At 22.6% G+C, this 12755-nt stretch overlaps 1 protein-coding gene across 2 annotated transcripts; it reads left to right on the top strand.

Annotated features, from left to right (window-relative positions):
* Positions 1–1770: 1770 nt before the first annotated feature.
* Positions 1771–10544, top strand: LOC145842733 (uncharacterized). Of its 2 annotated transcripts, XM_082950215.1 has the most exons (8): positions 1771–1827; positions 6191–6335; positions 6693–6806; positions 7636–7695; positions 7864–7953; positions 8712–8855; positions 9193–9256; positions 9396–10544. In XM_082950215.1, exons 2-8 carry the CDS (start codon positions 6216–6218, stop codon positions 9632–9634), a joined length of 831 nt encoding a protein of 276 aa, XP_082806341.1. In that variant the 5' UTR covers positions 1771–1827; positions 6191–6215; the 3' UTR covers positions 9635–10544. The 2 variants fall into 2 exon arrangements, with proteins under 2 accessions (XP_082806341.1, XP_082806349.1); XM_082950223.1 differs by lacking the exon at positions 6693–6806.
* The last annotated feature ends 2211 nt before the right edge of the window (positions 10545–12755 follow it).

Raw genomic sequence — 12755 nt, 5'->3', positions numbered from 1 at the left:
ATTTCCGATTTCTTTAAAATTTTTACACATTCGTACTTTAAATAGTATTTTAAATTTTCCTCAAAACTGCAACTGTATAACTTATATTTAAATTAATTTATTACCCCAATAGAAAACATTTAAAACCAACTATAGTTGTTTAGTAGATTTTTAATAACAAATACTTTTTATAATTTTTGACAGTATTAAAATTTATTTAAAGCTTTTTTACCCTGTTATAAAGATCAATAAGACTTTTGTTTTTTAATTGAAAACAAGAACCTTGTTTTCCAATTTTTTGAACATAAGTGACTAGTAATTATATAATAAATATTATAAGCTATATAAATTTGTTAAATCTTATCTCTTAAAGCTTTACATTCTACTGATGAGAATTGCTCGAAATATATCTAGTTTAATTAAAATTTGTGTCTTGTATAACTAATTTTTATCGTTTTTAAATTTAAACGCACATATACGCATTTAGCTTTATATGTAACAAAGACCATATAACGTATTGTAAGTAAAACGATTTAATATATAGATAAAATTTATAGTTCAATTTAAGCTTTAAAACACTTTATAGGTATCTATATAATAATATATTGAACAAAAAAAAAGCCGAAAATAAAAAGGTTAAAGAACCTAGTGTACGTCCTGCCTTGAACATATAATTAATATTATAGATTTAAAACCTACAAATGTCGAGGCATTGGAAAAACTATAAACAATCGAATTCATTCTTTAGTTTTGAGTCAAGTTGAAATTTACTTTATTTCTTATAATAAAAGACAATTAATAACTCATAATCGTGATTTTAATAAAACTACGGTTTTTTAACCAAAAAAACAGGACTTTAAATATTATCTTTGGTTAAAAAAGCTTTAATATTTATAGACAAAAATTAATATATAATATAAGAACTGGTTTTTCTTTAAAACTAAAACAACTAAAAAAGCTATATTTTTCTTATACAAATAAACCTTTAAGCTAAAACTACTGGTCATGTACATATTTTAAATTATAAATTTATAAGTATAAGTGAATTTATCAAACTGTTTTCAAAACAGTAAACCATGAGTTCTAATTAAATGCTTCCTATTGTTTTATTAAAAGCTTAACGAACCCTTTTTTGTATAAATTATAAGATCAACAAAACCGAAAAGAAAATTTAAAAACAACTCAATAAATTTAATTTTTACAATCGCGATTAAGCATACTGTATATACTGCTAAACTTTTTTAAATTTAAGTTTTTTAACCAACAAAAACAGCAAACTTCTTATGTAACGAAACGAAGTATGCATTCGTTTTTATTGGATTTTCATTTCAAGAGTGATTATTTAGAACTATATGATTTAAATAAAAATATTCTGAAGCAGAAGAGAAATAAAACGGCTATAAAAAGTAAACTTTGAAAAGCATTTACGTAATTAGAAAAAAAAAGGAACTAACACTTGCTTGAAAAATATTTTCTAATGTAAATTTTATTAGTTTTTCCAATAAAGTGCTAAAAATCTTTACATATTTTTAGTTAATAGCCGAAAACACCTAAGTTTATTGTAAACATTTTGTAACAGTAGTGATAAATTTTTAAAAGTTCAAACTTAAATACTGAATTTTCCAAAGATTAAAAGGTTTCTAAGCATGATATAGAATTACTGAATGTTTTAGTGTAGATTGTTAAAAGCAATTCTTCTCTTTTCTTCTCTTGTTTTCTTTCAAGCGTAAGAAATGAACAAAATGTATGAAAACTTAGGCAATGAAAACTATTTGATTTGTTTTTTAGTTCCGTAACTTTGTTAAAAACGATCTCTTCAGCTTTGGTTCAAATAAAAATTTTGTAACAGTTAGTTTTCAATTTTATAACTTTTTGCAGCTATTTAAGATTTATAGGGCTTTGCACGTAAGCATGTGATACGAAGGTGTTTCAGAAACCTGTTGAATAAATGTAATGCTAGAAATTAACAAAAACTTTTGTTTTTTACAACTATATAAAACTTTTTATGAATTTGTTTTAGTTAAGGTTTTGTTATTACTTAATTAAGATACTCTTTGTTTAATTTTTTTTATACAAAATGTCTGCAAAAAAAGACTTATGTAAAATTTAAAGCATGTAAATCCGAAATAACAAAAAGAAGAACAACAACTCTGTGTTGATAACCAATAAATATTTTGTATGAAGGTCTAAGTTTATAAAATCTTCTATCATCAATCGCTAGTTAAAAATAAAATAATTTACTTCTGTTTTCACAATAAGTTTATTATGTATAATTTGAAAGAAATAAAGAGGTTGAAACTTGATTCAGTTAAACATGAAAAAAATTAACGTCATGATTAACATTAAAACTAACGTCTTCTATGTGTTATATTGCTTTTTTTTTTAAATAAGCTTGTTTATGATAGCTGTATACTAACTGTATCATTAATTTTAGTACAAAGTAGTTTTTTGTGCATGTTTAAAATTAGTTCTTAAGGTAAGTTTATTTTATATCTGAAATGAAAAAGAAAATAACTATACAAAAATTCTTATTTAACGTTTATGATGTATCATTACTGTAAGAACTAATATATTAAAGCAATTGTGTATAAAACAACTCCAATAGAACCAATACTATTAAAATATATAAAAAACTTATTAGTTTTCTTTTTTATTTACTTTCCATGTGTTTTAAAACTTCAAAAAGACATAAGTATATCTTGGTTTTATCGTATTTGGTTTTAAATGATACTATTATAAATATTTTTTGACAATACACAATAAATTTAATAAATAAAAAACTATAATACAATGGTTTTAAGCAAAACTTGTTGTTAATTTGTTAATACTTTTTTTTCGATCTAAAAACCATTTTAACTTTATGATAGAACTAAACCAGTTTTGAAAACATATTTAATTTTTAATTTTTAGCTAATTTTTGGATTAAAAACTTAAAATTACATGTTTACAAAAAAAATAGTCTAAAACAACTGTAGGTGTGTAAAGAAATTAATGAGTTTATTATCTTTTAATCTTTGTTGTTGTTTATAAAAATATTTTAAGTTTAATTATTTCAAAGTTAATAACTTTGAGAAATTTAGCTTTGAAAGTTGATAAATCAGTATATTTTAACGTGATAATGATTGAAAAAGTAAAATAAAAAAGAAATTCGATACATTAAAATTATACATAAGTAATTTAATCATGGTGTTTTAAATTTGGCGAGATAATTACAAAAGTTGCTACGTGAAAATAGCTTTAAAAAAATTTCAAATTTTTTCATAACTACAAACCATAAAAATTTGAGCAACCTAGATTACTTTCTCAAATCTTAACAGTAGTATGAATTAACAATTTCTTAATTTTAATTTTGATTAAAAAACAACAATTATATAAAAAGAACTGTTTAAGTAACAATTTAAAGTATTAACTTTTAGTTTTAAGTTGTATTTTCATTCTTGATAGTTTTTTGGTTTAATTAAAGTCTAATTTGTTTTTAATATATTTTCCATGTGTTTTAAAAGTTCAAAAGACAAATTTTGTTTTTTTTAACAAGTTGAAATTTGAAACGTAAACATTTCAAAGTTATTTTAATTTTTTGTATTTGAAGTGAGTCTAATCTTGAAAAATTCAACTTAAAATAAAGCTTTAATTAAAAACTGATTAAACAATACCTTTGTAATTACCACACTAATGTTTTTAATTTATGATTGTTTTCAAATTATTTTTTGTTCATTGCTACACTAAAGTTTCAACTTTTTAAAACGTTTTATTAATCATCATTTATTTCAGTAAACGTCTATGCCTAAAGTTAAAAAAAAAATTACAAAGACGCATATTTCTTCTGTTGTTGTACAATATGGTTTTCTACAACTGTTAAGTTACTTTACTAAACTTAACTTTTAATTCGTTGTAAGATTGGTGATTTTATTACTAATGAAACTTTTTCAAAGAAGTTTTTGATAATATACATAAAATAGTATTTATGTATACAGACTTTTAAAATGTGTTGATAATACAACTATTTATTTTTCAAAATTAGTTTTAAACAAAATGACAATAACATTCTTAGTATTGTATTCTTTTTATAGAAAAAATTATAAGTTCCAGTTTAAATAGTTTTTCAGCGTACGTTTGGAAGTAGTTATACTATTACTCTTTTTAGTAAAGTTTAAATTAGTTGTTTATATTATTCTGCTAAAAAAGTTGTTTTACTTGAAGATTATTAAAGAAAGCATGATACAATCAAAAAAATGTTTAAAGCAATAAAGTACATCAATGATTATGCAAATTTAAAGTTATGCCTAAATACCACTTTAATTTTATATATATATATATAAGTATTGTTCGGTTGATCAAGCGAAACAGTTTAAACTAGATAAAAAACTCTGCATTTTTTTTTTTGCTTTTGTATTAAACTAAACTGCAGCTTACTAGTACACATTGCTAATTTTATTTTAAAAGCGCATACTTTTTATTTATAATGTAGTGTACCGCTTTTAGAATTTGTGAAAAAAATATAAACATTTTTTTTTAATCTGGCTGAGTAAATGTTTTAAATATTTCATTTTAAGTCTGAAATAAAAATTATTGAGTTTTACAATTTACTTACAGGTTTAAGACAGGGTCGGCAAACTGCGGCCCGCGGGCCGCATTAAACTTTTTTAGCTAGTTTGATATAATAATATTCTCAAAAAACAAAATTTAATTTTTAGTTTTAGTTTTATCTTTAAAGGGTAAATCTATCGTTTAATTTTTCTTTGTTCTAAATAATTTTTTTTGAACATGTTTTTTAAAACACATAATAAACGTTATTTTTTGACTTGCCGACCCCTGGTTAAAGATAAAAGTCACTTGAAAACCCAGCTGTAAATAACTAGAAGTAAACATAAGTATAATTGAGACTTATTTTATTTTGTTTTCTATTGATAAGCTTAACTAAACTAAACTGATTACTTTTATAAATGCTCATTGACACTATTTTCCCAATAAATAATGATTTGAATTTAAAATTTCAACAAAACATTGGTTTTAAGCAAAACTTGTTATTATTACTAGTTTTTTTGGTCTAAAAACTTTTTGAATTTCTTGAATGAACTAAACCAGTATTTAAACTTATATCAGTTTTGAATATTTTAATAATTTGAGGCTTTTAAACTTTAAAATTATGTTTTAATATGGTAAGAGATTTTTACATTTTTTAATAATTGTTATTGTTAATAAGTGTTTTTCGGTTTTACTTGAAAACATTAAGTTGTTACAAGGCTAATAACTTTCAGAGACTTAGCTTTGTAAAGTATCACAGCTTTATGTTTTATAATGATAATAGTTGCAGAAAGTCAATAAAATCAAGAAATGTTGTTACTTTTAAATTAGTCGTAGGTTTTATATTGTTTTAAATTTTGCAAGATTTTTACAAAAATTGTTACAAGTTTCTAGCTTAAATTATTTTAAATTTGTTAAAAAAATATAAAATATTGAAACTTAAGAATGAAAATATTACTATATAAAAATTTCATAGTAGTAAGAACTAACGCTTTCAGACTTTACATTTTTTTTAAACACATTAATTATATAAATAACAACTTTTAGAGTTATAGTTTAAAGGTGTATTTCTAAATGTAAAGTCATGTTTTTATCCTTAATAGCTGGTTTATTATACTTAATATAGTAAAATTTTTATAGATCTTCTATCTAAATAATTATGTTCGTTGTTCGTAGATAATTTGCTTATTTTTAAATATAGTTCATTAAAACATTAAAGTATTACAGTTTTTCTTTAAACAATTCTAACATAAACAAATACTGGTTCGAAAAACTATTTCTTAAGAATATAAAAAGTTAGCATTCAATAAAAAAAGAAAGTTTTTTATTTGTCCTGTGAAGTTTCGTTTACTAAATTGTATGCAGAATAACTTCATTTTGTATCAACAGCTCTTTTTTAATGTTTATATTTTTGATTAAGTATATTTGAATTTAAAAATATTAAGATGTAAAACAGCTTGTAATGAGAAATCAGAAATCGTTTTAAATCTTAAACTATAACTTCTTAATAACTAGAAAATAATTTTTATTGGAAAATTTTTAATTAAAAGTAATATTATATGTTATGTAAAAAAAAAACAAAAAAAATTTAGAACCATCTACTATTATTTGATGTCATAAATTTAAATATTTTTCAAATTTTCAAAATGTAAAGCTAAACTAAGAATGCGTTTCTTATACAACACAGACGAGCCTGTATTATTTTAATTGCAATGGCCTCACCACAATTTTCGTACGAACCACAAGTACAAGCGCCAGTTCAAATGAGCAGACGACCGGAAAGCTCTCCTGCTAATGTAGAAAACGTTGAAAAAAAATTAATACAAAGTGGAGTAAGCTTAGTTAAACTCTACCTAATTTTTAAGGACGTTTTTATTTACACTGCGAATTTATTAGTTATATATCTACACAGAAACGGACAAAAATTATAATGCAAAAATAAAAAATGTAAACACAAACATTAAGTTTCTTTATTAACAATTATATTTATTTTTTTTTAAATTTATAATAGTATTAGCTATAATTGTATAGATTAGTCAAAAAGTATTTTACAATTTACCTAACTCATCTTCAAGTTTAAATATTTGGCGTTAAAAGTTGTCTTAGTTAAGAAAATAAGTAGACTTAATTTAATAATCTTAAATAGTTATGTAGTTTTGATTAACATTAAAAGTTTAAACTTTTAATAGAAAGCATCTGTTATTTTTTCAACATTTATTTTGATTTTTGGAATAATAGAAGTATCTCTTAGTTCTACTTTCGAAATTTTGACTTATGGACAAGCTATCTGGTGCTCAATAATAGTAATTTTTGTTTTTTTACATAACAGTATAAAATATATACTAATTTTCATCTTTAAAAAATTATGATGAAAATTTAAATTATGTAATTTTTCGAAAATAACAATAAAGATTAGTTTTTTCAATTTATAGCGTTTTAGTTATTTAAAACTTTAAGTTATCAAATATTTTTAAACAGCATTTAAAAGCTCTTACTTTGACAATTAATTCACCGTAAAACACTTATCATGTTTTGCACTTAAATAAATGTTTCAACAAAAAGTTATCAGATTTAAGTTTTATTCCAAATTAAGCAAACATTTTATACAAAATATATTTCAATGTTATACTTAAAAATACTGAAAGTTTATAGAAATATCATACAAACATACATTTTAAATCTTGTATCACTAATAAACAATACTTTTAGTACTACTGTTTATTTTATCCTTATCGATATAAAGAATAAAATTTTGAGTATAGTTGTCTTTAATTTTAAAGTCTTTGTTATTTTTGCTATAAAACGCTTTTTCAGGTTTTTAACGTCTTCTTTAGACTTTAGAAACTGTTTAAAAAATTCTTCATCAAGTTAACAAAAGAAAAACTATGAAATATTTACTTAATGTAAAAATATATAAATATATAAACCTTTTTTTAACTCGATTATGACAATATTAACGAAATACTGACATAGATATTTTATAATTTTCATTTTTAGTAAAAAAATAAAATATGCATATAAAACAACAGGTTTTTAACTTTTTATTTATAGAAACAAGAATGCTTGAAATAGCTACTTTTATTTTAAACAATGATATATATTTAACAAAATGTTATAATTATAAAATTTTAGAATATTTTTGCTGGAACTATTGCAATACTATGTGGAAAAAATCCTGAAAACAAATCAAAAGTAAGAAAATAAAGACACAAGTTAAATAACGATTATTATATTGTTTTGAGCGTGTTATAAAGTTAATATTTAGTAATTTTTCTTGTAAAATAGATAGCAATTTCGAGCTAACTTTTTAAAGTAAGTAATTCATACCGAACTGTAAATACAAAACTTATATTTTTACAGGCAAAATCATCAATCTTGTTTAGTTTTGTTGGAATAGTATTTTCTTGTATTCTTCTTATCATACAGCTTATTTTTTTTTCTAGGGCTTTCGTAAGTTTGTTTTCCTTTTCGACGCCTAAAACAGTTTTAGTTTTGAAACTTTTTTAAAAACAACCTATAAAATATTTTTTTTCAGAATTGTATGGTACTAAAAGTTACGACTAATTTTGTTTTACAAACTTTTACCTAATTTTAAATATGCTAATATTTTTTTTATCGTTTTTAATCTCGTTTTTTTTAAATTTTAGAAAAAAAAATATTTTGAAGATATTACTGGAATTTTAGTAAACTTTAATTTCGGATTAAAATTTTAACAAAACTCATTATGTATTAATTTTTCAACCAATGGTTTTGTTTTTCTTTTTTATAGATAAAAAAATATATATATATATATACATATGTATATATAGATAGATATAGATAGATATCAAGTAAAAAATTTAAATAAACTGTTTCTACATTAAACTAAATTTTTGATTATACATTTATTAAAACTTTTAACATAACCAAATAATATCAATAAAGCTTTAAGATTCGTAGTCATAAAAAAAAATCAGATTATACACAGCTCTCGTTTTCTTTTTTATGAAAGTGCTCTAGAGCTGAAAAATAAATTGTCTTAAAATAACGAACTAATTATATTTTCCAAAGCTTTATCGTTTGTTTAAACATTTTTAATACAAAATTTGATTATTTTATTGAATGAAAAAATAGTATTTTTATGTAGTAAAAAAAAGTCTTCACTTAAATAACGAAAGCAAATCTTATCGCTATTAAGTTCTATTTTTATTTTCTACTCACTTCTTTAGGTATATGGAAATTCAATTTTTAGTCCTTTTGAAATACTTATGTTTTCGGTTGTAATCATGTTTGGGATTCCTAACTTGTTAGTGATGACTACTTCGGCAAAATTCAGCCATGATGTTTATAACAAACAGAATAGTAATAATCAGGTAAGACTTGATCGATAAATTCATTAACATTTTATTCTTATTATTTTAGTTTGCTACCATGAAAAGTGGTTACAAAATTAATTTTCTTACAAACATTAAACATCTTAAAAGTTGGCAATAAGTTTTATATAAGTTTCAATAAGCGATTTATATATTTATTATTTTAGATGACACTGATTTTGTCTAAATCTGCTGGAAAAAAAAAGTTTAAACATATTTTCAAGAATATTAACTTCTTCATATGGTATACATATATGTAAACTAAAATTTAAATGTTGGTTTGTTTAATTACGAACGATATCGAATACAACCCTTTACTAATAAGAAAATCTTACAGCAAGTTATTGAAGATCAAGTAGTACAAAGGTCTCCTTACTCAATCCCACAGGACAACACTACTGGTTAGCATTTATAATCTGATAACCGTGAAATTAATTTACATTAAAGTAAGATAAGTAATTGAATTACTTTGAATAGCACATTTCTATTTTAGTAATTTTTTTAACGTAATAGCTAATAATGTTTTCGTGTCAATTTTAGCCACACAACAAGGTGTCAGCCAACAACACAACAATCCAATCTACGTGCAAAATCATCCACGATTCTCTCAGATTAACCCGAGCTTCTCTCAGATGAACCCGAACTTCTCTCAGATGAACCCGAACTTCTCTCAGATGAACCCGAACTTCTCTCAAATAAATCCAAGCTTCGCTCACAATAACCCAAGCTTACTTCAGAACGACCCTCAGCCACCTAGATACGAAGACATAAAATTTTAGATATGCACAACGTTAAAGATATCTAACTAACAAAGTTTAACTTTTGCCTACGTTTTCTTATTAACGGAAATTTAGATCAACAAAATTTTTATATTTTTTTTCTTATAATTAGCAATGAATTTGAATGGCAAATTTTTTTTTTTTTTACGGTACAATAATTCTCAAAAATTCATGGAAGAGAACACATCATTTATTGCTGTAGGTTTGATAATTAAACTAGTCAAACGTGCTAACGATTGTACATTTTCTATCACTTACTTAAAAAATCTAAAGCAAACTAAAAGTGTTTTATTTATTTTCACAGTGTAAATTCAAAAGCTTTTACTTTAATAACAAAAACTTTGGTTGAAATTTTTAAGTTAGTCAGTGTTTTTTTACAACTTTTTAATTTTGATTAATAAGTTTTGTTTGCAATAGTAGTTTTGACTTTTGTTTATTTTTTTTTTGCAACATAAACTTTTTAATGTACAAGACTTACTATACATTAAAGCATTTTCCTACATAAATCATGAGAAATAGTTTTCGTTAGTTTTTTTAACTGCGTTTCTAAACAAAATTAAGCACAAGAAATGTTATTTTAAGAAATTTAAGTAAGCTTAAAAATATAACAGTTTTAGTTGAAAATATCATTTATTTACTGTTTTCGAATTAACTGTTTTATACATGATCAATAGCAATAGGACTTTATTAGTTATAATAAACTGTCTAAGCAATATCTATTAACTCTTTTAAACCAACAAACATTACAACATTTCTCAACATTTAATTAGTAGATTAATTTATAGTATATTCCGAGCTCATACCCATCTAAAACTAGTCAGTAAAATAGTTACTTTTACTCTGATAATCTAATATTTTTATTAACTGTCGTATAAGCGTTAACGAGTTTTCATTATTGTATAAGTATTTACCTAGTTTTAGTTATGTTTTGTATTACATACTATATCATTCTTGTAAATAGTTTGTGAATAAACTCAGTCAAGAATTATGTATTTATTTAATTATATTTACGACTAAATAGGAAATTTTTATAATTTTGCTTAAAAACGGTTCTAAAAAATCGTTATTTCTTCCAAAGAAAGTACAGTACATAAATGGTATAAAGTAGATTAAGTGTTTAAACCAAAACTATGATAAAACTGCAGGGTATGACAGATTTTATAAAAAATAGATCTAAGCTACTTCTGTTTTTTATATGAGTAGCACTATTTTGCTTCATGTTTTAATTTTACAGTACCAAGAATTTTAGTAAAATAAAAAGTTATTTTAAGCAAATTAACATCTTAAAATTAAACTACAACATGCATAATTTGTTTATTTAAAAAGAGTGCAACTTAGTTCACTAGAAAAAAAATGCTTACTCATGTGCGTATTAAAATATTTTAAATTATTATCTTTGTCAGAAACTAAATTTGATCACTTTACGCACTGATACAAGTCGGATACAGCTGAACAATTTTATAGGCTTGTAAACGTGAATAAAACGTCAATAAATCATTGATTACAAATTTATTTATACTCTTCAGTTTATAGTTTAAAATTATAAATTATCTGAGAATTAACTTTATTACGCTTATTATTAAAAAAAAATTTTTCATCGTTGAATTGCAATAAATATTAATAAAACTTTTCATAAATTAGATGTCTGCTAAAATACTTTTCTTAGATACTTTTCTTGTCTTTTTCAAAAGTCTAATAAACAAAATCAAACTTTCAAAACTAGTAAGCAATTTTAATAAATATCTTGATTATTATCAATAGTATTTTTTTGTCTCAGCATTATTTAACAAAAATAGATAGCTATATACAATTCATATTAAGTTCTACTTCCTTCTGTTATAGTAAAGTAAAACCAAATATTATTGATCTACAACACAATAACGTTAATAGATATATGTTACTTAATTAATATAACTTTCAATAATTTTCTATAAATCAAAGTTGATAAAAGTTAATTACTCCGTATGATATTTAACAGTATTATGAAAAATACAAAATTCCATTACTTTATACTGTTTTACTTTAAATAACACTCTATAAAATATTTCTCTGTCAAAAAAATAGATTTTTTTTAAAACACAGTTGCATGGTTTTTAAAAAAAAACAACTTAACATAAAAAAAGCATTTAAAAAGCAGTTAGATTTCTCTTCTCCCGTGTTTGACGTCAATACATACTGTATTCGGTTTTTTTTAATTGATGCATATTTTTAACTTTAAGGAATATAAATATAATATAAATATAAATATATAAAAGGAATAAAAAATAGTAATGAGTTTACTCTATTATACAAACTTTTAATTTTGTAAAGTATAACTATATTTGTTAAAATTTTGATTTTTAGCACAGTGTAATGTTTGTTATTTTGATGTAAAAAGTTATATAATATTTGTTTGTTTTTACTTATTTTTTTATTGTTATATAAGGTATTTATATAATTTCGTTTTTTAAATAACTTTTTATAAACAAGGAAAGCTGAGAAGTTATAGTTTTTTTTACCTCATTTAGTAGACAGTCCGTTTTAAAGCTCTAATCAGTTTGTATAAATCTAGTTTTACAAAGTGTAGAGAAACGTTGGAAATCCTTAGATTATAAATAATTAAAGTTTCTAGTTTATATATTGATTAGGTACAGACAGTTTTATAACCTAAAACGTTTAGTACAACTACTGTAATACAAACGTAAAATCATCGTAGAATAAGCATTTTTTTTAGTATTATAAACTAAAATTATACACTGTTTAATAAACTATAGCAGTATGTCTAAAACATCTTTGATGATTAATAAGATTTGAGAAACACTGATTTAAAGTATTAATATATCTGATAAAATAAAAGAAGTATATTAGTTTAAAGTATAACAGCAAAACTATTCGTAATATATAATTCTAAATAATTTTGGTAGTTATCAGAAGATTGAAAAGCCTTATTCAGTTGGCAAACTTTTTAATTTTCACTTAAAAAACTATGAAAACGTTTTATTTTAAAATATCTTATGCCCAAATCAGCAAAATTTTTAAGGCTTACGTTACGCTTTTACAGCTTTAGTAATTACAACTTTTGTCACTTACATTTAAATTTAAGTAAATAACACTTTAAGCATGACTTGCTTTAGCTATTTTT

This window comes from Thalia democratica, chromosome 1, assembly GCF_965202585.1.
Source record: "Thalia democratica chromosome 1, ktThaDemo2.hap1.1, whole genome shotgun sequence".
NCBI lineage: Eukaryota > Metazoa > Chordata > Thaliacea > Salpida > Salpidae > Thalia > Thalia democratica.
The sequence above is the reverse complement of the archived record's forward strand: the minus strand, read 5'-3'. Positions and strand labels throughout refer to the sequence as shown.